The sequence below is a fragment of the Vicugna pacos genome, chromosome 23 (assembly GCF_048564905.1).
Source record: "Vicugna pacos chromosome 23, VicPac4, whole genome shotgun sequence".
Lineage (NCBI taxonomy): Eukaryota > Metazoa > Chordata > Mammalia > Artiodactyla > Camelidae > Vicugna > Vicugna pacos.
The window spans coordinates 25,517,051-25,542,314 of record NC_133009.1 but is presented as its reverse complement, the minus strand read 5'-3'; the positions used below and the strand labels follow the sequence as shown (position 1 = coordinate 25,542,314).

The following is a 25,264-nucleotide window of genomic DNA, read 5'->3' as shown; positions in this document are numbered from 1 at the left end:
TCTAATAAGAAACACCACTTTTGTTAGGCTTCAGTCAAAACTTAGAATTGAATAAATCAAAATAACCTCTTTTCATAGTCCTCTCTTGAGTCCAATGGTTTTCAAAATATTTGATATCTTAAGAGACAGTTCAGACTGAAAACATCTCTTTTACCTCCAATAAAGTCTGAAGAAGATCCCAGCAGGAGCCAAGGAAAGATGTCATTGCTGTATCACTCATCCCCACATCCTGTTTTTAAAAAGGAACATAATTAACTTCAGCTGCAAAATTGCTAGTTTTATCAGAAAAATGAACAACAACACAACACACCTATTCAACTGACTTTCTACATTTGAACAGACAGGCAGGAATTTAAAGTGAAGGCACTGGCACATTTTAACTCCTGTCTTTGGATTCAACTAATTTTAAAATTAGGCTTTAAAAAAGATGGCTGAACCATCAACTTTAAAAAAAAAATGAGTGTCTTTCTGTATCGCAAAGAGCTGGTGTCATCAGTCAATGACAGATGGCGGGGGCGGCTCTCCTGCTCAATGCCCAGCCTGCTGAGGCATTTGCTCACCAAATAACCACGGTACTCAGTAGGATTCACACGTGAGAAGTTGACCTGAAAAGTTCTAAGAAAACAGCCTGGTCTGGTTTCAGAGCATCTTTTAGGGGCTGAACTGAGCCCTCTAAACAAACCTAGGACCCCCAAGCCCCGTGACCTAAATAACAGACTGATACTGTGGGCAACAGCTCCTTCCCGTTGACTCCCTGATGGAGCTTCTCCACTCACATGCCATCTTTTTAAAACCAACAACCAATGAATCCTTCACATCCCCAAGTAATTCATCCTTAAGTAATTCAGAGAGTGTGTGTGTATGTGTGTGTGTGTGTGTGTACACCTGTATACGAACTGTATTCACAGAGCCACTCTAAAGAGCACACAGATGAATGCTTCAACAACGGAACGGAGAGTTTTCAGGACCAAGGGACTACAATAATGGCTGGATGCTTGTGTCCTGGTATTTAAGATATTCGTAATAAGAATATTTCAAATCTCTGAGCAAAAGCCAGCACTGTTCATCACTGCCCGGAATCTATGGACTGGAACATTATTTGAGACCATTTGTACAACAGTTTTTATATAAAGGAAGATCAAATCCACTACTCATATCAACCTACTTCAACTTGACGTTGGAGTTTCCATTATAAATTTCTAATTTAAAAAATACAGCAAAAATACACAGCAGTGGCCACATGTTATCCTCCTGTCCACAGTCCAAAGCTGAAGACATCCTGTCAAACTTAGCTTAAACATACTACCTGACCATCTGGAAAGGTAAATTAAAACTGGTCATAGTCCATAACCAGTTTCCTTACTAATACAGTATTCTCTTTCCATTTTTATCTCCTGATATGTCATCAAAATGGTAAAAGGCAAAGTTCACCCCCACAGTTAATAAGGTACCACAGAAAGTGCAAGAGTAACAACAGTACATCTAGTTAAGGGAAAGTCACTTACCCTTCGGCATAACCTATCCTTTGGTGATTTTCCAACCTAAGATAAAAGGACACAAAATGCTGTATTTATTTAATAATTTAAATCAAAAGGCATTACTATGGTACAGCAAGTAGAAAGTAACCAAATGTTAAAAAATATAAATGCAACTAAAAATAAGTATAGTATTAATTTCATCAATTAAATGCTGGTTCTACTCCTAACACAAAGCAATTAATTTTGTGGTGGAACTTGAAAATATATTATGAAAAACATACTGCACCGGGCTCACAAATAATCCTTTTCAAAAATACTTATTTTTGAACTATTAAATAAGACAAACTCCAAAAATCTGGTTCCCACTCTGTATACTCAAATAACTGTGTTGCCTTAAAACCTAGAGCCAAACTCAAGGCTATGAATTAAGAGTAGCTAAGACTTCTGCTTGTTGATAAAGATACACAATAATTTTAAATGGTCAGAAAGAAGGAAGAACACTCTGAAGCAGACAGAAGTTACATTCCTGGCTCAGAAAATCAGCTGATGTCCTCAATTAATAAGTAATCAGTAAGATCCTACTGTCTACTTTCCACAGGGTAGTAAGTGGGAGATAAAGTTCTGCCCCTCAGGAACATTACTGATAAGACAACTCACAGGGAACAGCGACAGTGGAAGAAGGGACTGCAGGACAAAGATCTCTTTGCCTCGCCACCTGTCACTGAGATTACTGCGATGGCCTTCAAACACCAGGCTCAGCCCTCCCCATTTTCAACATACTTCATTCTGTTGCCAGAATCATCTTTTTTTTTTACAGCTTTTTTTTTAAATTGAAGAATATTAATTTACAATGTTGTGTTACTTTCTAGTGTACAGCACAGGGATTCAGTTACACATAAATATATTCCTCTTCATATCCTTTTTCATTATAGGTTATTACAAGCTATTGAATACAGTTCCCTTTTATGGTGGGACCTTGTTGTTTATCTATTTTATATTTAATAGTGTGTATCTGCTAATCCCAAGCTCCTAATTTACCCCCAACCCTTTCCCCTTTGGTAACCATAAATTTGTTCTCTATGTCTGTGACTCTCTTTGTTTTGTAAATAAGTTCATTTATGTCCTTTAGATTCCACATATAAGTGATATCATATGATATTTGTCTTTCTCTGTCTGACTTATTTCACTTAGTATGATCACCTCTGGGTCCATCCATGTTGCTGCAAATGGCATTATTTCATTCTTTTTCATGGATGAGTAATATTCCAGGAAAGAACAGTTAGATTTAACTACAAAAACCTGTTACCAATGATGTCAAAGCATTTTCTAAAGGAGCTGTGGCCTAAAGTGGGTCTGAGCTGTATTCTGTCCACAGTTGAGGAATGTCTGTCACTGTCCATTTCAAAAGAACCCGTTGTCCTTATGGTGGTCATTCTCCTGACATCCATTGACTGCTGCCAGAGTGACCCACACCCTCAACTGGCCCTGCCGCTTGGCTTGAGGCCCAGAGGCTCCTCTCTGAGAGGCCGGCAGCTTCTGCTCCCATCAGCTGAGTTATATACTCCCCTGTTATGTGTGTTTCCAAATCTACTTATGCTGTTTGTACACACTGTAATTATGTAATTTAATTAAACAACTGATGAAATATGAATGAGGAAAAAAAGCAAGTTCTTTATATGAATACTATGTTGAATGCTTTAGAAAGATTTATGGAGGATAGCAGCTAACTCCTAGGACTACTGGAGTAAATATAACAAAAACAATTAGAAAGATTAGGGGATAAGTTATAAAAATCTGAAGATTTTACACACAGATTGCATCACAGCTTTAAAGAAACAGGATCTAGAAACCATAGGCAATGTACTATGGGTGAGGCTTATGTAGGAAAACCAAAGTAAAATTGCATTCGACCCCATTTAGAGAAAGTATCTTGGCCCTACATCCAAAGATGGGTGAGTAATTGTGCATTTATATGTTTTAATTAAAATAAAGTGCAAATCCTTGCTTCAATCAACCACTGGTCCTAATCACTTGGCGGAAGGGGCTTTCACAGGATGTCACTCTCTTTCAAGGATGAAGTCCTCACGATGCCAGCACTGGGAATTACTGAGCATGAGTGAAACGTAGTATCAAGTCAAAAAAGAGTCTAACAAGGCCCTGCGTAAATAACCTTTCTTACATCAGCCAATTATTAAGGAAACCAAATAAACAGGAAATCTAAAGTTACCTTACCTTATCCATCAAATATGTAGCAGCAGAAAACCTTTTCACCAAGAACGTGTTCCACATCATCAGCGCGATGCCTGCAGAGTAAGCAGAGCAAAGCAGGGAGCCGGGTGCGCACACGGTCTCTCTTTCATCCTACGTGACCAATCTCTGTCTTCCCTAAGCTTCTGAAACTATCTGGGCTATTTATTTAGACATTATTTCTTATATATTTTTAATATTTATAAGATTAATTGAAAACTGTGTCTTTACTAAAAATCAGATCTGGGCTGCATGAGACGATATCCAAATGGCCCATAAGCATAAGAAAAGATCGTGTCACCGGTTATGAGAGAAATGTAGATGTTTAAAAATGACACACAGATATCATCACACAACCAATAGAAAGGCTAATTTTTGTTGTTCACGACAACACCAAGTGTGGACAAGGGTGTGGAACAAGGAATGCTCTGACACTGCCGGCGGGATAATAGATGGGTAAAACCGCTTGGAACGCTGCTGGCAGTGTCCACCTCAGCGTTCTGCTTTGTGCACCACTGCCGAACACTGGAAACAACCCCAGTGGATTTTTCTGAAATACGGAGTGATATATAAAGAAGTATTAAAAAGCAAAACAAAATGCAAAAAATATTTGTAAACAGCCAGACAAAAAAAATCTGGGCTTTACACATCCACATACAATGAACTGTGGCACTGATTAGAATTTCTCCAACAGCAGCTGTCAATCAGGCAGTGTAAACATGACATTTCACATGCTGTTACTATGACCCGCACAGCTTCTCTGCACCTCGGCGTGAGGTCCTGCAGAGGCTGTGAGGAAGCCAGGACACTTACTCAATGGACAAACTGGGTAAAGTATCCAACTTGAAGAAGTACTAGCCTGATGTCGGTAGGTAACTTAATTTTATCGGTAAGGAGAATACTCTAGAGACCGTATTTTCCAAACAAGACACTTTAAATCTTTCCCCACCCCGCCCCACCCCCGGAAGAAAGTAAGACCTAAGAGATGAATACACAGAATAAACTTCAAGTTCTCTTCATGTAAAATGAGACATTGTAGAGTTTCTGCAATTTGACTTCCACTTGCAAGAACGTGTTACAGGAGAAGAAAGAAGTAGCTTCTCTAGAATTTATCACACAGACAGAAAGGTGATACTTCCCCTGACCTGGCCCCAAACCTACTCTCACCACTAGGTATCTTACTAACTCAACTGTCCTAGCATCTGACTAGCCTCATACTGACCTCCCCGACTAATTCTTACAGGGACACTCCTCCATCTAGTAAATGGAACCAGCAACCTGTTTATAATTTCTCTACAACAATTTGTAACTTTTTTTCAAGGAGACGTCAGCAGTCCCCATGGTATGGGGGAACAGTCAGTGGAGAATATTCATGTTTATTAAAAGAAGCACAAGGTAGTTTCTCGGGTGTAGTGTTATTGGGCTTTGCCTCCCTAACTTTTTCATCAGGAATTCTGGTCCTAGGCAGCCTGTCCCTCTTTCCTTATCCACATGTGAACTAAAGAGGGAGTCAGTAACTCGTACATAATATTCTCCGTATTTAGACAAAGGAACAGTTGTCAGCTTGGGAAACTGATGGGTGGGAAGACAAAGTGGTCATTACCGCCAGCCCCCTTCTCCCTTCTGGACGGCATTCTTTTTCCAAGCAGTTAACAACAGCCAGTACTTTGCACTTAGTGATACACAGTAATGTGCAGTGGCAGCACCATCAAATAAAAATTTAACAGGCTGTGAATTTAAAGAGACCTGGCTCTTCTGAATGAAACAGTTTTGTTTTTAACGTCTGTTTACTTACCATTCTGAATATGTGCATTAAGAATGTGCTTCAAGTGTTCTATTGACTGAACAAAAAAACGTGCTTCCTTACATAGAGGGAGCAAAAAGGAGAGAAAAAAAGAGAAGAGTATCATTTAACAGGTGTTTCAAATACAAACGGAGACTTCTTACATAAATTTCTACATAAAGCTACTGAAGAATGTTATAAAAACATGGAATTATTAGGTAGGAAGTAATTTTTCATAAGGTAATGTCAATGATCTCTCTTAAATTTACATTATCTATATAATGATTAATTCCTAGGACATCCAGATTCAAAATTTACTGTGGTTTGTACATCAGAGCGGTGTTCTTTCTCTCCAGTGAAGACTTGAATTTCACGCAGATGTGAAAACAATAGGTTTGGTTATCTGTAAGTTATCATTCATTCATTCGTTCATCCGTCAATAAATATTTACTGAGCAACTACTATGCACCAGGCTGTGTGAGGCACCAGAGTCACTCTAATGAATAAAACAGACCCAAATCCTTGCCCTCACTGAGGTTACGTTCTAGTGAGGGAGCTGGATAATAAATATGGTAAGTAAATTATACAGAATATTAGTGACAAGTGCCAAGGAGAAAATATTAAAGCAGTGAAGGGAAATAGGAACTATCAGAGAGGAAGGTGGAAATTCAACTCTTTCTAATCAAGGTAGTTTACATATTAAAACTCAAAAAATAGTATGTAAAACAGATGAAATTATCCAGATCTTTGCTAAATAAATGTGTGGCCTGTACAAAGATTAAGCACATCACCTTTGCTAACGTGTGTCAGAAATTCCCCAAAGAGAGTTGCAGTTGTTTTCAGCTTAATAAGGCTGTGAATGTAAAATGGTAGAAATCGGGGAGGGGCTGCTGGATGCGGCAAGGAGACAAATATTTTAACAGGAAGAAAACAAATAAGGAAAACGGTCACTTATTTTAAAAGTAAACAATTCTAATGACAGATAGTGACAACGCTCATCACGACGTCAGGCACTCTGTGTGCGTTTCCCCTGTATGTTGCTACAGCCATTGCAGACATCACTGGTCCTCCTTTACTGAAGGAGAAAAAACGGAGAACAAAAGGGTTCAGAAATGTTCCAAGAGGTCATACAGCCGGTAGCGATGGGGCTAGAACTCTGCTCCATCCATGTCTACTATGCAAACTGCCTCTGGTTTAGAAAAGAAGGCTGTAAAACGAAGCTTTTTTTGGGGGGGGTAAATATCACTTTGTTAGACCTGCATCTGGACTCTGAATCCTGAATCTCATTTATTCAGATTTTAGAAATTATGGTGTCTTTGTTCTAGTCCCAACATTCTTTCCTCAAGGAGGAAAAACATCCCATTTAAGTGGGGAACCTAAATCCGATCACCACTCGGGCTTTAGGGTGGTGAGCTGAAGAGCGTGATTCAAGGGTCCTCGAGAGGGTCCCCGGCCCTAAAATCTTTTTTTGGTCAAAGTTTAATTGATCAAAGAACATGACTTGATTTAAAACATTTACTTTTTAAATGCCTCCCTTTAATATGTAACTGATTACCTATTAAAGACAACTTTTTTTTGGAGGAAGGGAAATCTCTCTACCATTCATATACTAGCGTGAATTAATTCACCAGTGAGATTTTTCTTCAAGAGCACAGCCTGACATAAGGACGATACAGGAAAGAATTCGGATTTGAGAAGGTTAATTTCTAGACCACTGAGTAGGAGGCCTACACGAAGAACTGTAGCAGCAAAAAGAAACAGACGTCACATGGTTTCACGTCTCATTTTATCCTGGTGTTGATCTGGAAGGACTGGCACCATCATCAAAAAAGGGTAGAAGCAGGAAAAAACAGGTTCTGAGAGTGAGTGGCCAAACACAGACACCTGTCAGCAGTCATCGAGGGCAGGTCTCCTGCCTCCGGGTTCGGGGCCTCTTCCCTGTGCTGCTTCTAGACTGTGAATGTTTGTGGGGGAGGGTGGCCGCCAGGCGCAGAAAACGATGCCCAAGCAGACATCGGGAACTTTACTCTGGCTTTTACTATGATGACTACAATAGAGAATTTTCTATGGGGTAGGTGCTATCTCATGCAGAAATTCCAAAGGAAATAAAAAATACACGCATCACAACTTAAGAAGGAGTTGGGCAAAACACACTGGCTTTAGATACAGAGAAACCAAGGCTTGAAACCCAGCCCTACTACTGACTAGCAGTGTGGCCGGTACCTTGGGCAAGGCCCTGGACTCCCATTTTCTCTTCTCCGAGTGGGGATGACGCCTACACACCGTGGGTTTATCCTGGGGAGGAGGAGCCAGAACTGTGGAAAAGGCCTGTGTGGCTCCGAGCGTGGCGACATTGCACAGGGGAGAAAGCGGAGCGTGTCCGTGACTAAGGACAAACCCCGCAGAAGCGCAGCGTGAGCACCAAACACCGAGCCTTACCTCTGGGTCTTTATTCCACTGAACCACGTACTCCCAGCAGCAATGCGCGTGCAACACATCGAGCTCGAGGCTACAAGGAAACTGCTTGTAGGCCAACTGCAACAGGTCTGAAAGTCAGGGGAGAGTGAGAAATTATTTTCCCTGAAGGGAAGCTCGGCCCCATCGTCACGCGGCTGGCTGTCGCCTTCCTGGGGTCTCTGTTACCTGGTATGGCTCCCAAGTCCATCTCCACCTCTGCCACCTCAAATAAACCTCTGGGACTACCGTCTTTGGGTTCATCTGGGTTTTCTGCGTCTCTTTCTTTATTAGCAGCCAGTTTGAGCACTTCAGGGCTGAAGTCCTGTTTAAATATCCACTTAGCTACACTGTCTGCAATGCCACCTACAGTTTGGAGACAAGAAGGAAAATGAACATTGGCAGCGTTTGCCAAAAGGTGCCCGCACAGCACAGGATGTGAATTTCCGTATGACGGGATCTAAGTGTCATACTGCTTTAAGCCTGAAAGTGACCCTCGAAGCCATGACAGCAGTGTCATCACCTACCACGCACCGTGTGAGGACAAGTGGGATGCTGGATACCCAAGGGCATCTTCACACTCTCATAATGTATCAGGTCAGTACTAATGCATATGCAGGTATGTCTATATAATACCACACACCTTCTATGCCCACAAACTCAGAATGCACTCTACCAGACGTAGATGAAGGCATGAGTACATCTTTAAAACACACTCATTTAAGTATAAGTGAAAACAGACCAATTAGCATGATTACTTGTCTTGGCTTCTTAGGGCAAAATACTACTATTAATAGTCCACCAACTTGCCTATATGGAATATTTTGGGGCAAAATTTAACCATAGTTAATTAACAGCATGATGCTGTATCATGTTTCAGTCATCAATACAGTCCAAAAAATTACAAACTGTAAAAAACATTCATGATGAAGACTGCCGTCTACTACCTAAACAAACGCAATCTTAATGTCATTTAACAAAAATTTTTCTCTCAGTCTTTTCTCCTATTTTGATTGAAACATAAACCTTTCCACAGAAAGAATACGTCTCAGTAAAGTCATACTTATCAGTGGAAATAAATGAGAGCAGTGTGCTGGGTGATCTGATTTCTTATGCCGGGTTTCTAAATCACTTGGTAACTTCCACTTCAGGATCAAGCCCCTGACTCTGTTGCCCAGATTAATGCTGAAGTGGTGTTCCTACCTTTTCACCAGGTGGCGGCATGGCCTGCAGGGTGTTTACAACTTAAAAATACTCTCAAGTCTTATAAAGAGAAAACGAGTCAACTAAAAAAAACCTAGAAATCCCTGGGTATTACAAACCCAGAAACACAGTCATTCCAGTATCAAATGCGTGACAGAGCTGCTGGGAAGAAGAGGGAGCACGCCGAGACAAATTCAAAGTGTAAGATGCTCTGGTCCCACAAGACGTAAGCGCAGGAACCCAGTGGCTCCAGGGCAGCAGAAAGTCATGCAGTGGAAAAGAGGTACAAAGTTCTGTGGAAATGAGGAGGAAGAAGGGAAAACTTGCAGTCAGTGGATCATGAGAGGGTTCCTGGAGGAGGCAGCATTCGAGGTGGGCCTTGGAAGATGACTAGGATTCTAGAATCCATAAATGGGAGCAGCTCTTGGCTGCTCGGACCCAGAAACAGGGAATCCCAGATGTCTCATTTGCACTAAAATCCAGCAAAAAGCAAGCAAGGAATGGAAAGCTGAGCTGGGTTCAAAGTTGAAAGTTCTCATGCAGAAGGCTTAAGAGTTTACATTTGGTCCCAGCAGCCTCAGTCTGGGTCTCCTTCAACCAGTAAGGTTACTGAGAGCCCCAGAGAGCTTTAGCTTAGAAGTTAGGTTGTATTTATCGATAATTATGGTATTAGAAACTGAAATTGAGGAAATGTTACAAATATTTGTCCTAATTCATTTTAAAATAAACACAATAAACCCATCACGTTAGTATTTTCTGAGAAGATATTTGCCGCAGCAAAACAAGGCACGCAGCGGGAAGAGCGGCCCCGCACGCGGGCGGCCTCCTCCGCCGTCAGCCTGGGCGGCCCGGCCGCCGGGACGCGGCGTTTTGGCTGAAGCGTGTGAGGAAGACCCGGCCGCACACAGACACCAAGGAGGAGAAGGGAGAGGCCCTCGGACCCCTCTGGGAACCGCGGTTTAGTCTGGAAGGCGGGGGAAGCAGCTGGTGCTTCCTGAGCAGGGAACTGACAGGCTCAGACTTGGGGACGATCAGCTCAGAAGTACGTGGTTATTTATGGGGAACAAGTATGAATTATTTATTTTTAAAGTCTGAGTGTATTTCTCTTTCCTTATTCCTTCAGTCATTTCTACAAAAGACAAAGCAAACAAAAGCCCCTACCACAAACAGATAAGCTGCAGGCTACCTTTTCCTCCTTCTAAGAGCTTCTTAACCGAGAGCTTTGGGAGCGGCTCGGCCTGCAGCGACGAGACTTTGGCGGCCCGGGCGTTCGCTCTGCTGTGCAGCAGAGTCTGAAGCACAAGACAATCCTCCAGCTGTTTGAGCAGGAGCTTCCAGTACTCGGTGTCAAGAGAAAGGGCCTCCCAGGAGTCAGTGAGGGCCTCCGAATCAGCACCCGGAACTGTCTGGGAAAACTGACAGAAGGCGCACAGGTGAGTCTCCGGCCAAGGTTCTGGACCAACACGAACTCACGTGAGCGAGCTTTCAACCTGAAAGCTGGCGGACAGGCGGGGTATGTCACAAAGCAACTCAGAGATGCTGCTGCACAAACACTTCGGCTTGGCTGGAACACGAGGGTCGGAGCAGATGGGAGACAGGGGGGCAAGGGTGACGGAGCTCGGACGTGCACAAAGAGACCTGCAGTGAGGCCCCCGATTGCATCGTCGGACGCTGCAAAGTTTCCAGGGCCACCCTGGCCAGGGCCACCACCTTTTCTGTCAGTACCAGGATACTGACAGTTCTTCAGAGTGTACTTGCCAGTGGAAAAAGTGTGTCTTAAATTTCTCTCTTCGTTATTATAAACATTGTAAGCCAGTCATATTAAATTTAGCCCACAAACCACTGAGACTGACAGTGTTGAATGAATCTCCACAGACCTATTTAGGTGTCTCATCCAATTTCATGCAACATTGCCCCAGAAAAAAATTATTTGATCTACCATGAGATATAAGGGGTGTTAGTCTTTTTCTTTTTTTAAAATAAATTTTAGTCTTCAACAAATGATGAAAAAAAATTACAAAATAAAAGCAAAAGGAAACTTTCATTTGAGTCATTCAAACTACCTGCAAAACCACCTTTGTTTCCAAAAAGGGGGTATAAATGCAACTGTAGAACTTCCGAGCCGGAAGAAACCTGCGAATAATGCCGTCTAACCCTGATCCTTCTGGGTGAGGGAACTGAACCAGGACCCGCCTCTTAAAGGGTCTCTCCACGAATCACCAGCTGTCGGCAGAGGGCAGACCTCTGCTGTCCAACTTCAGTGCTTTCCCCTGATGCCACGCGGACACCAAGTTCAAGAATGCATGTCATCTGAATAAACAAACTAAGGACAGCACCCCTCACCTCAAAAGAGACAGGCAGGAACCTGCTGGACACACATTCCAAATCCTAGATGTTGCACAACAAAGAAGACAATGAGGCCCAGAAGGCGGATGGAGAGCTGCCCCCTCACCTTCTTCTCAGTCAAGTTGTTGGATATCTGTGCGGCCACAGAGTGCCCCACGTGCGCAGACAACAGAGCAGCCCCGTTGTTCTCAGACTGGATACAGGCCGTGCGCATCTGCTGCCACCACGGGGACACGGACAGGGAGTCCCAGGTCTCTTCGATGGCCACTGCAGGCAAAAGGGGAAGGTTGAACAAGAAACTCTGAGCTTGGCGATTTTTTTTTTTTGGTCCAACCTTTGACGTTAAACATAATGTTAAAACTAGATTAAAACTAGATTCCCTATTGATGCATTTCTCTATTTCTGAATGACTCGGAAAATAAATCTACAATTTATTTTATTTAGAACACTTATATTCCATTTATTTATGCTATTAGTCATCTTGCTTCTGAATCAACTATAAATCTCTGTTTGGAATATGTTCATTGTTGCTGAAAACTACTATTGAATATTTTAACATAATAGATTATTCTTCTCATCATGCCAAAAGAGTAAGAAAAATATTGCCTCCACTAGAGATGATTTGATTCACCTAAGTTGAGAAACACGTAGTGTTCCTATCATTTTTGATGATGATGCAAAAATACAAAAATTTAAAAATATTTTTTTATTTATTTATTACTGTATTATTTTAATTATTTGTTTATAATTAAACAAAGGTGTTAATTAAGGAGGTGGTAATTAAGTTTATTTTTAGGGGAGGTACTGGGGATTGAATCCAGGACCTCATGCATGCTAAGCGTGTGCTCTACCACTTGAGCTATACCCTCCTCCCCTCCAAAAATATAAATTTAATTTTCATAAAGCACACTTTGAATGCACTCAGAGCTTTCTATGAATACATAAAAGGATCTCTCTAGTGAACTGTTTCATACCCTCTAGTCTACTTTTGCTAAGTACCCTCCCTCCCCTCTCTGTGGAATTTCGACACTGAACTTTGTTTCCAGGAGCCGGAGCCTGAGTCCTGAGGAGGCCGGACCACGGCAGCCCCGGCACGTACCTTTCATCTTGCTCAGGAGGTACAGCATTGTATGGAGACAGCAGACAGACTGCGGTTTGTCCAAAATATCTTTTTCCTTAGAAAGCCAAACACTCAGGAGCAGAGACTGAAATCAAATTTAAATCTTTCTCAGTCTAAAAATGTATTTAACATAAACATAATCTTGCACTTTTCTAGAGAGCGGACGTGTATACGTGAGTGATTCAGTCCCGCGGGCTGGGAGATTAAGTGCTTGCTTGTTATATAAGGTAACGTGAGGGGCAGAACAGAGCATCTTGTCTACTTTAGAGATTCTCCATCATCTGCTGGGGATCTAAACTCATCTATCTCCACCGCTTCTTTAGGTCAAGTACTCCCCACTTCAGTTCGAGCCCCTGTGAATGATCATCAGAAAGGACACTACCGTGACAGCATGGGTCACAGTGGGCTGGCACGGAGCCACTGGGTTAGGACTGGAGGTTACAACTGGAGGGTCTGGAGCTGTGAATCTAGCCCTGGCCCCTGGCCACATGAAGACATGGGGGACTAGGCAGCGGCAAATGAGTATGTAAAACTATCAAACTCCCAATCACTGACTGGTCATAAGAAATGGATTTTAAACAAATTAAAAAAACACTTAAATTGACAGAAGAGACTTTTAAGAACCAGTGTATTGAAGTTAAATTTAAAACATTTAAGTAAATTTATAAAATTTGTACTCAGATTACTTTGGGATAAGGAAAAATTTAAAGGCATGGTGTCCCATCTGTAAGTACTGGTGTGGATGAAAGGCCTTGACTGCTTATAATTCTGCAGTGCCTTTATGTTAAAAAAAAAAAAAAGCTCTAAAATAAAGGTCAAACATCAGTTTAAATGCATTAGTACAAATAATTTCCAACAATTAAGACAATTAGGAAGTTGGAGAAGTGTGGGAAGGATATCAAATTAGGAGGTTGGCCTAAGGTCGGGAGATGTGGGTACCCGGCAGGGATATCATCCCATTCGATCCTAACCACCTCTTGTGCAAAGACGATACCCAGATTTTACAAATGATGAAAAGGAAAAGTAACTTACACAGCACCATACAGCTAATAAGTTAGAAGTACAGTCTGAACGCAGAGCTGCCTGACTGTAACACACATTTTCTTTCCTCTCTTTAAAAATGCGTACGTGTACATATAAATTTACATACATATGTAATTTTACAAATACACAAACATACACCCTGTGTAAAGTGTTCTATTTCTCCTTTATTTGGTCTAACTTGTCTCCCTTTTTTTAACCCTTTCACATCTCTCCCTTTATCAGCCTCCTTTCTACCTCATCCTTTGCAAGAACCTTTTTAAATTTTCACAGCCGAGTGTGTCCTTTCACATTTGCCCTCGTATGCCTAAGACAATGACAATGTTAACAACAATAAACGCTAATGGCTATGCAGAGCTTACTATGTGCCAAGCCACTAACTGCTTTTCTAAGTACAGACATACAGAGAGTATATGAAGGGGGGACGGAGTGGAGGGAGGGGTCACTGTTTTGCAAGAATGGGGTCATACTATACATTCTACTTGCTACCTAACATCCTGTGTCATCCATAAAGTAGCAACTGGCTGTATTCATTTATCAAGGTTATTTCCTATCTTTTAGACTTTCTTTTAACCTCATAGTGCACTGCTGCTTAATCACTAGGCAGGTTAAAAAAAAAAAAAAAAGGGTTGCCCGCACAGGCAACGAAGACATTCCATAGTGACTTGGAAGTTACTCTGTCTCTGTCTCGGTGTTTTGTGCACACATGTGCTGTGAAGCAAATCAAAAGGAAATGAGGGGAGATGGCAGAACTTATCTTTCAGGTTCATAGCTAAGTTGCCGTTAGACTCACTCTGATTAATTCTGAACACAAAATGTATGACCAGGGCTTATGTTAACAGCACAGTTTCTAAACACACTGCAGGGTTAGAGTTTCTCAAAGCTTGATTCACGTCCCCAACAGCAACCGAGTTTCAAAGTGTTCATAAAGACCGCCAACCCGAAGGGTTATTTTAAACTTCATTATATTTAGACAAATTAAATGTCAAGTCTTCACTCTCTCTTCACACTATTAACTCTTCTACCTTCTTCTCCAACTAACCGGTTGCTCCCCCATCTACCACCACCTTTAGCAGATCCTGAAACAAACAAACAAAAAGAACTTGTTCTTCTGTTTAACTCTCTTTCCCTGTCTCTCCCATGCCGGCCCTTCTTCCTGCCTCTTGCCCAACAAGATAACCTTTGCTTATAATCTAAAGAATCATGCAGTATGTATCTTTTAAAGATTGGCTTTTTTCTACTCCATGTATTTTCCTTGTTCATCTAATCTGTTGCTTGGATCAGAAGTTCACTCCTTTTACTGCTGAAGAGCATTCCATGATTAAGGATGTGCCACAGTCTGTTTATCTGTTCACCCGCTGAAGGGCACCACGTGGCTTCCAGGGTTTGGCTATTATGAGGAAAGCAGCTTATGCACATCCATGTACAACCAATGTGCATTTAACTGCTTTACTTCCTGATGACATAGATACTGAACAGTGGGGTAGACCCGAATTTTTAAAGGGATTAAATGTTTAATTAAAAGAATATATCAACATAGTCATCAAGTTCATAGAGGTGGAATGCCCACATCCTGGCCAAAAACAAAAACGCGAGGGGGCATGTGACAGTACGTGTATGTGCATATGCAAGGGGCAGTAAAGAGCAGAGCTGGTGATGGTGGGGGACTCCCTTGCCCTTTCCAGAAAGGGCGCAAACTTAAGTGTGTGGTCTTTCCATTGGTCCATCCCATGGTCTTTCCATTATTTACATTTGTTATAGCACAGAGATTAAATCCTAGCATACATTCAAAGTCGGGGAATGTGTGATAATTCCATAGTGCTTTAAGGGAATTTTATTTTGTTTTCCAGATAAGAACTTCTAAAATTCTAATATGAACATTTTCACTGATGGTCACAGTCCATTATAAATGCATGCATACATGTCAGGTTCTAAATTTATTTTAGGCCTACTATGGAATATGCTGGTTATAATTTACAGAGAATGAGAAAAATAAGATATGATTCAATTAAATATGGCAATGACAAATTTTCTGATCATCTTTAGAAAGTTTTCATGTATGTCCCAGAATATCCTTTAAATAATGCTTTAAAAAAAAAAAAAAGACTGACACTTCCACGTGACATGAACAAGGAAGAGCAGCACCCAGCAACGAGAACCCTTACCAGCAGCAGCTGGGGGCTGAGTCCAGCCGACTCCAGGGTGCGGCACATATCCTCAGTGGCGCTCTCTCCATGCAAACACTTCCAAAAGAAGAAACTGCCTAGTGAAACAAACACAAAGCCAGTCACCAACGACTGCTCACCATTTGGGCGAACATCTTCCTGAATTGCAATCTGAAGTCCCAGAGAAGCGAAACACGACGAGAGAAGAGAGATCAATGGTTCAATTTGCTTAACTGAAGAAAGCAGAGGGTATCATTACATATCTAACACTGTCTCCTAAGTGTAATTTCAAGTCAGTCCAACTTTTATGACACAGGGCCTACGTACCCAGAGCATCTTTGGTTGGCTGTAAAACATACGTTAAGTCCTTTGGTTAACTGATTTCAAAACAAACTGGATGTCTGAGATGCTGTACGCTCCTCCCAGGCTGTCATCTAGAAGGGAGAGGGTTCAAAGAGCAGCTTATGATTCTACCTACCTAAAGCCACATACTCCTCCTCACTGGTCTTCTTTATGTTGATCACATCCTTCTCATATTCTAAATATTCCAGGAATGTTTTCACAGGCAACACGCCATCCTTAACATCAGAAAACCGGACAGCAGTCCTGCTGTTCTCTTGTTTGTACTTCTCTAATAACGCCTGGAGCTTCAGGAATTCTTTTTCATCAAGCCTTAGTAACACAGCCAAGTCCTTAAAAACAGGAAAAAGAGAAGTTCTGAAGAGACCACATCCCTTTCCATGACTCTGCCTTATGTGTCAACAGTGTCCTCTAAGCAAAAGATGACTTTTAAATTAATGTGATAGCGACAATGTACTCCACTTAAAACTTGACTCTCGTGGGGAGGGCATAGCTCAAGTGGTAGAGCGCATGCTTAGCATGTATGAGGTCCTGAGTTCAATCCCCAGTACCTCTTCTAAGAATAAATAAATAAACCGAATAATCTCCCCCCACCAAAAAAAAAAAAAAAGAAAAGGAATGCAAAAGAAATTTAAAAAAAAATTTGACTCAATTCATGAGTACGTTATTTAAATAAACTAATCTTGAAACACTACGTATTACTGAAAGTACCATTTTTAGAAAGTTTCCTGAGATTATACTCTCCTAAAATGTCTGAATTTTAATAAATATATATTATTGCTTAATCAGGAAAAAAATTTAAAGGGTGTCAACTGAAACTCTTGTGATTCTGAGGAAATTTAAGAACTATCTGAATGCTTATTTATTAAGTAGCATAAACACTATAAAATAAAAGCAGTGGAAAACAGTCCTCACTGTATCTACATATAAATCCTCTTTGTGGCCCCTCAGGGATGGAGAGATTGAAAATTCACACATGTACAAACACACACACACACACACACACACACATGGTTAAAAGACCATAAATTTGCCACAGCAAGCAAAACTTTCTTCCCCTCACGCTACAAGATTAAAGTTGCATTCTTAAACAAGAGCAGTTTTATTATTTATTTACTTATGGTTGTTATTTTTAAAAACAAGTAGAAAATCCCAAAATGCTACTGAACACATACAAGCAGTTCAACGCCAGACTAAACTTATATACAAGCTTATATGAACTAGGTCCCAGAGACAGCAAAAATGAGTTCATTCAGATCTGAATTTTAGTCCTGTATGTACAAAATTAACCATCAGCCTAGAAGCTGACTGCTGCTTCTTTTAAGGATCCAGACAAGTTTACAGCAAAATATGGTTTCAGATCTTCCAAACTGTTTTAAAAATGCAAAAATAAAAATAAAAAATGACAATCTGCCAAATGATTTTTAAAATTCTGTAATTGTTTTACTCACTATATTGGGACCATTGTGTGGAAATGAATTCTACAGGAGATTATTAATGCCATATATTTCACTTTCCTTGGCAGGGTTCAAGAAAGAGTTTGGATTTTACTTAAAAAAAATTAGGCATTGATAAATCTATGAAATGTCTAGGCAAACATGTAGCCATAACTTAAGCAACTCAATCTTTCCTGTTGCTCAAAATGATTTTTAACTATTGGTGAAGTAGACAGTAGAACAAAAGTTCCTGAAAAAAATGGCTTTGTCATTTATAATGGCAATCACAGAATATTACTGTGAACCAATTATTAAAATGCTTTATAAAATCCACCTGTACTTAAAAAAAAATGTTAGAATGTGTAGGTTATTTCCAATATAGAGGGTAAAACCTTATCTCATTTTTCTGTTTAAAAATCTTTATTTATGTATATATATTTATAGTAAAAAGCCATCTACTTTAAAACTCACATTAACTTTCAGATATACCAGATAAGTTTTTTGAAAGCATTACCAGGGATGTGACAAACCACTAACATCAGCTTAATAATAATTTTCCTTTAAATAAGTAAAAGACATGAGGCCCTGGAGCCAGGCAACCTACCCCAAGGTCACCCAGTAATTGAGGGAAGAGAGGACAATATTTCTCTCTATTCCCTACTAAGAGAAATTCTATTTCTCTGCATGGAAAGTAAGAATTTTGTATATTCTCCTCAGAAATGAGCGATACTGCATTGTAATAAAGATCACAAGGTGCTATCATATCACTTCCTTACGTTTTACAGAATAAAAACACAGAATACTTACTACAATTATTTTAAGCACTTTTATGTAAGAGAGAGTATTTTTTAAATGCATTTCATTATGTAGTAAACAACAGAGCAGTGTGAGTTTGCTGACAACCACACAGAAAAGCTGGTCTCCTCTGTTTGGCAGAGTCACTTTTTTTCTTTAAAAGAAATTAAAGTTTTGCTATTTCGGTAATTTGTATAAATTTTACTTGGCAAATCCTGTCCAGAAGAAGTTGTATTACAAGTAGCCTTAAAAAATAAGTTAGGAAAAACCCAAATGCTTTAGGTACTGAAAATGGATTAATAATAAATTCAATATTCTAGCACAAATAATATAAATTTAGCAGGAAGGCACAGAAAGCCAGCAGGGGGGTCTTGTAGAGAAAATAAAACTTTACACTTAAAAAAAAATCTTAATATTCTACTTCTTTACTACCAATTAAAAAAATTAAAAATAATCAAAGAGATTATTTTGTATAATGAGTAATGGGATTACTCACATTATCAGAGAATGGCGTGTCTGAATGAAAATCAAGGGAATTTAATTGACTGACAGACTCATAAAGATGAAGTAATTTCAATTTACTGGCACAAAACTGTAGCAATCCTTCATCAACAGACTCAAGCTCTAAAAGATAGAAGAAAATACATTAAAGAGATATATTTAACAGACTGGAAAAAAAGGCTTTTCTTTCATTAAATCTCTTAATATTACATAATTCCTTGAGGTTCTATTTTATTAAATATTGGGAGGCTTAATCTATAATGGATTAAGATGGTAAAAATAATTTTCCCATCATGGCAAAATATCTAAATTTTTAAATGAACTAAGATGCTCTAAGAGCAGGGAGGGAAAAAGAAAGAAGAAATATATCAGTCTAGTACTCAAATTTAAATGAATGATTTGGAGACGGCTTTGAGCATATTCTCCCTCACCCCAGAACTCATACATTGTCTATTATGCGCACATCCTGAGAAAAGACAAACAGAAAGTTGCCTGGCTCTCCTTATTACCACGGTGTGAAAGATGTAATAATGCAGGCAGAAACTGTGGACTGTCACAGTTGTATCCTCAAGAAGGGCTGGCAAAGAGACCAAAAGTAGAATTCCATTTAATATCCTCCATCAATTAGAGTTTTTTTCCAAGATTAATGCTGGAAAAATACTCTCTGTATAATATATTCCTGTATGATAATTTAAATATTTCTAATACGAAACAAATATTTAAACTTTAAAAAGGCAGACACTGAAAACTCCCAGGAACTCTGATACGGAATCCAGTAAGATGGAAGACTGAGTTCTTACAGCCACGATACAACTTAGTATACTGAAGGACATTTTTAGGAATCTCATTTATAGGGAGAACCTGAAACTAGTTACAGAACTCCAACAACAGTGTTTGGTTCACTCCCAGGCCAGTAAAAGATAATTTTTAATTTAATTAATTTTGATATTTTGTTAAAGCCTTGAGAGGTGGGGTGACTTTGTAAGTGTACTGTATTTTTTAAAAGAGGTATTTCTAACAAGTTGTGTGCAATAAAGGAGATCACTATTTACCAAAAGTCAGCTCTCCATATGTGTTGAAGAAAAAAAAAATCTCAAAATTAGGATGCTTAAAGTCCTGAAGTAGCATATTATGATTTGTTTATTAAGCCACTTTAAGTTGGCTTAAATATAATTATAATTAAATATAAAGCTGGCTTCATATAGTTTACACAACAAACAAAAAGTGACTAGATGAAGTCAGCACACCACATGCTACAATTTAACTGATACTAGGAATTAAGAATAAATTAACTTTTGCTAGCTCAGCTGCACAGAATATGGAGTTACAACACAAGTTACAAATCTCATTTTTTTCCAGACAAATAAATTCTGAAGAGTAAAAACCAGCAAACTCAGAATTGATCACGTAATCACAGTCTGTGACTTTGGAAGTCCTAACTCCATTCATGAGGGATGCAGATAAGGAAATGTGGATTCCATACATTAACAAAACATTAATCAAAGCACAGATTTTTTAAAAAATCATTATCTCAGTCAAAATGACATTAAAGAAAGCCCCATCTACAGAAATCTCTCTCTTCCCATAAAGTTAAATAAAACACAGTGGCAGTAAGAGAACCTGGTCATTTCTGCTTGCCACCTGCTAATGCGTCCCCTTGTGCCAATGGCTTTCACGCTGCTCTAAACTGTATCACAATAATCACTTTTCATCATTCCATACTGATAACCTTCCTCATAGTTGATGGATTCAAAAGAAAAATACTTACGGTGAGAAACAGAGTCACCATCTTCAGAGAAAGTTCAGATGAAGATCAACTGCATACAATGACCAGGGAATTAAAAAGTCCTCAATACTAATGTAGGAAATAAGCTTCCTTCTGTCTTATTTATTATTTCCACATTAAAGAAACATGGTGGCATCATAAGCCGTAATAGCTTTCTATAATCAGTACCAAAATTTGCGGTGAGGCTATGTATAACCTCCAGTTAGTACAAACCCCATTACCTTGATTTTTTAAAGTGTCCAATAAAGTCTGAGTGATGTTTCTAAGGCAGGAAAATGGTAAACGTTCACTTGCCAAAATGCTTTCCAACGCCTAGAAGAAAGATATGGAGCAATTCTTGTAAACAGAAGGCAGTGGTTTGGTTTTTTAAATTTGACACTTATGCCTACACTTTCACCACCCCAAGTCTCAAAGGGACGCTCCACTTTAAAGGTGTTTCCATGTGCACACCTGAGAATTAAAGCTGCACCACGAGTAACATGTAATGCACTTCATGTCGTGCCAAATACGGTACAATGACAAGAAATCCGGACTGAGAATGAGACAACTAGAGGGCAACTGATGTTCAACAGAATGGCCAAGATGAAACAGAAACAGAGATAAAGCTATTCACGAGTAAGAGTCTGAGTCTATACCACACAGGCACGAATGAAAAGCAGAGGCTGCTACTGTCACATCGATGATAAAGAGCGACGACAGCTCAGTCACTGCAGCTGAGCACGGCTGGCTGGCTCCACTGGCCTTGCTAGACACGGATACTCCCCACCTCCCCCCACCTCCCCGCTTCCTGCCACTGGCAGGTATTTGTGACGCTATGTCAGTTTCCCAATTTCGTTGTTCCATGATGTAAGGGAAGAAAGGTGGTAACAAAATGAGAAGAACTGTGTGGGTTATGACCCTCCCCTTCCACGAGATGCCCTCAACTGCCTTTCCACAAGCCCACTTTGTCACAAGGGGCACCTTTAATGATGGAGACTCTGCCCTGAGGAAAATGAGAGCCAAACGGCAGTATCAGCGGAATGGAAAACTCGATTAAAAGTCCCAGAGACCTGCCTGTTCTACAATAAAACAATAAACAAGTGTTTCTGAAAAATGACTGCCACAGTGAAATGAGAGAGAGAAAAAGAAATCAGGATTCACTAAATCACCCCACTGTTTCAGATGCTGCCCGTTATGAAAATGGCATATTTGGTAAGATCACTGCATGAAGGTGCTTAAAAGAGATAAAGAGGAAGAAGTTGGGGCGTTATGACTAATATACATGAAACAATTAGAAAACAAGGACAGCTGTCCCTCTGTATCCGAGGGTTCCCCATCTGCAAATTCAGCCAATCATGGATTGAAAATATTGGGGAAAAAAAATTCCACAAAGTTCCAAAAATGCTGTGCAACTGTTTGTTGTGTCAGGTGTGTTAGGTGTTACAAGTAACCCAGAGATGATTTAAAGTGCACAGGAGAGCGTGCATAGGTTATATGCAAATACACCATTTTACGTAAGCGGCTTGAGCACCTTCAGATTTAGATATCCGCAAGGGGTCCTGGACTCAATACCCCCGCGGATACTGAGGGACGACTGTAGTCATCAGCTCTCTGGTTCTGATTAAAAGCAGAGTTCAGAGGCATCCTAGAGAACTGGGTGTCATGTAAGAATTTATAGTCAGAACTTGGGCAGCATTCCGAGGGGTCTGGATAGGAGGAATGGGAGTAAGAGGAAACATAATGAGCTACCATATTATAACCAGGAGCCTGGCAAAAGGTCACAAGTCCGGCAATATCATGGGAGGCTGAGGCTGTGGGGCTACACGGCCCCTTCCATGTGTAAGTGGGAACATAAATTAGTACCAGTGTCTTGAGAACAATTTATCATCACCTGGTGCAGCCGAAGACGCTCATACTCTAGCAACTCCACTCCTGGGTGTACGCTCAGGAGACACTCTCGCATATGTACACCAGGAAACGCAGAAGGAATATCACACTATCACTGTTTGTAACAGCAGGAAAACTGGAAAGAGCCTAAATGTCCACTGACAGGAGAGTAAACAAGTAACTGTTCTCGCAGAGTGCAATTCGCGTAGCACAGAACGCGAGTCAGGCGCGACTGCGGGCATCAGACGCGTGGCCGACTCCCAGAAACACAGCGTCGAAGGGACGAACCAAGTCACAGAAGAAGACAGCATGACTCCATGTACATAAAGTTCAAAAAAGGGGAAAATGGATCAATGTGTTTTAAAGGAGCCATACAGAAATGATGTAATGATAAAGAAAAGCAAAAGAGAAACATGAAATTCTGAACACTGGTTACCTTTGGGATGGGAGAAGGGCCGGTGGGCTGGAGGAGGGACATGCAGGGCTCTGGAGAGTTCCTGGTAACAAGTCTATTTCTTGAGGCAGTGCTTGTACACATCTCTGTCTTATTTAATTTGAATGTATGTTATGTATCGGTTTGAGTATGTGTATAAAACACATGTACTTACATGTATGATAGTATTACTTAATTTTTTAAAAAAGAGACAACAGAAACTTCCACATGGCAATGTAAAAAAGGATGAACATGAATAAAAACACAAAGAGAAGACTTCAACCTGTCATGTTTGGAAGGAAATAGGAAAATAAAGGTTTTGTTAAGAAGGACACGTACAGCTACTCAGCAGGGAAGTTCATTTATCGCATGCACTTACTTGCTTTTTGGTTGCAGGGTACTTAATATCAAGAATCAATTCTTTTATTTCTGTTTCAATCAAATCTAAAAAGACAATGAACCAAAGTTAAAAATTTCTACTTTTATTATAGGTGAATTTTATTCTGAGAGAAAAAAAGCTTGTATTTGTACTATCAGTCAGTCTAAAGGGTTTCTGGGTTCTCTTAGAAATTACTGTTTTATTGTTACAAATTTTCACACTCCCGCAATGGCCTGCTTCATCCTTTGGAGCATTTCGAGTAAAAACTACATGATTACTTGTATAACATCACCTCCTTCCAAAAAGGAGCTGCATTAGCTCATAAATGAACTGAAGTATTTTGCTTGCTCCACTGAGAATAGCCTTATAATTTAAAAAACGACCTAACAGCATGCTTCGCTTTTATTAAAAGACACCTACCAAGATTAGGAGATTTTGCCTTCAGTAGGGCTGCCAGCTTCTTCACCAAGTGCATGTCCTTGGCTCGTTCACTCTTCTTATCACTACAACAAGAAAGCCCACAAATCCTTACGGAATGCGAAACTGTTTCCCTTCTAATTCTGCCTTGCTCCAAATTTCTTTTTCCTTCCTATTCTTTCTATTTAACTTAAAGGTATCAGTCTAATGAGAAAGGAAAATAAAACAACAGCTACAAAACAAAGCAAAACAAACAGCAAAATAAGGGACAGGGAGGAGTCAGCAGGGGGGCAGTAACAGGCTGGCCCGTGACAGTACTTACCTCAGTGCTAAGTGGAAAGGAACGTTCACTGTTTTCACACTTCCAGACACAGGGTCAACCAGACAGATCTGGTGAGTCTGTGGCTGCCAACTCTGGCTGGTAACGTTATTTAAGCCCATGATTTTATAACCAGGATACAGAAGCCTGAGGAAATCACATACCAATATGGTAAAAATCTCAGCGGAAGGGGAAATGTCAAAAGCTGCTTTTATTACAGCTTGGGACCCCTACATTATTATCGATTCAGGAGCACTTAATGCGGCAAACAAATACTAGCTGATATCGGAAACATAAACAAAGCAGAACCCGACTGCAGGTTTCCACCTCATTCAAATGTGCTAGAAAAGGACATGAACACAGTCAAGCCTATCTTGCAGCGGCAAACACAGCATTCACCTCACTCGGCATCATCACCAGGGGACCGTGAAGGGATCTCTCTTCCCGAGCCTCCAGCAGTGCAGGTGGAGGGAAGGGGACCGACGGCAGCACTAAAAGCTACCTTTAACTCGGCAGCATATCGAGCCTTTTCAATCAGATTCTTTTGTTATTTAACAAACACTTAATCCTTAATTATATCCCAGGCACTTGCAGGAAAAACCATAATAAAGGGCATTTCAATTCTCAAACAACCTGCGATCTAATAAGTAGCTTTAAAATTAAGCTTTACTTTAACAAAAGCATTCCTTTCCGTAACCAGGAAGGGGCCAGGGTTTGCGGCTTACCTGCAGTGCTTTCCCACGTTGAAAGCACCGACTCTAGGTCCCTGCTGCGTGCTCCACACTTCTAAAATCCCCCTCCGTGGTGCATAGATCACAAGGAACTGGGCCACTCGACTTGGACCCTGAGGACTTCCAAAGGGGGAGAAGTCCCCCTTTTCCGGCACTCTTTCGTGGAGATCCTCCACAATTTGGATCCAACCAGTCTGTGCATCTCGATACCCTTGGAGACACAGGGAAGGAAAGCTACTTAGTTTTCTCACCAAGGTTTAGCAGCAGCCTTCTGAAGCACTCTAGGATATTTTCGTGGGGGGCAGAGGGGTTCTCAAGAGAAGCTATAAAAGTTCATTATTGGGGGTGGGTAATACCTCAGTGGTAGAGAGCATGCTGGGCATGCATGAGGTCCTGGGTTCAAT

General features: G+C 40.4%; 1 protein-coding gene across 2 annotated transcripts in view; it reads right to left on the bottom strand.

Moving 5' to 3' along the window:
• The window catches only part of RAB3GAP2 (RAB3 GTPase activating non-catalytic protein subunit 2), a 75,003-nt gene that overhangs the window by 5,885 nt on the left and 43,854 nt on the right, over nucleotides 1–25,264 (bottom strand). For both annotated transcript variants that reach the window (XM_006198868.3, XM_072948725.1), the window contains exons 14-30: nucleotides 24,855–25,071; nucleotides 24,133–24,276; nucleotides 23,814–23,896; nucleotides 23,394–23,458; nucleotides 20,937–21,027; nucleotides 18,925–19,052; nucleotides 16,316–16,529; nucleotides 15,838–15,935; nucleotides 12,611–12,716; nucleotides 11,618–11,778; nucleotides 10,352–10,580; nucleotides 8,152–8,328; nucleotides 7,948–8,054; nucleotides 5,521–5,587; nucleotides 3,711–3,781; nucleotides 1,506–1,541; nucleotides 155–229 (exon numbers count right to left, since the gene is read on the bottom strand). In XM_006198868.3, the coding sequence (XP_006198930.2) occupies nucleotides 155–229; nucleotides 1,506–1,541; nucleotides 3,711–3,781; nucleotides 5,521–5,587; nucleotides 7,948–8,054; nucleotides 8,152–8,328; nucleotides 10,352–10,580; nucleotides 11,618–11,778; nucleotides 12,611–12,716; nucleotides 15,838–15,935; nucleotides 16,316–16,529; nucleotides 18,925–19,052; nucleotides 20,937–21,027; nucleotides 23,394–23,458; nucleotides 23,814–23,896; nucleotides 24,133–24,276; nucleotides 24,855–25,071 (2,069 nt within the window). The remainder of the gene's footprint in view (nucleotides 1–154; nucleotides 230–1,505; nucleotides 1,542–3,710; nucleotides 3,782–5,520; nucleotides 5,588–7,947; nucleotides 8,055–8,151; nucleotides 8,329–10,351; nucleotides 10,581–11,617; nucleotides 11,779–12,610; nucleotides 12,717–15,837; nucleotides 15,936–16,315; nucleotides 16,530–18,924; nucleotides 19,053–20,936; nucleotides 21,028–23,393; nucleotides 23,459–23,813; nucleotides 23,897–24,132; nucleotides 24,277–24,854; nucleotides 25,072–25,264) is intronic.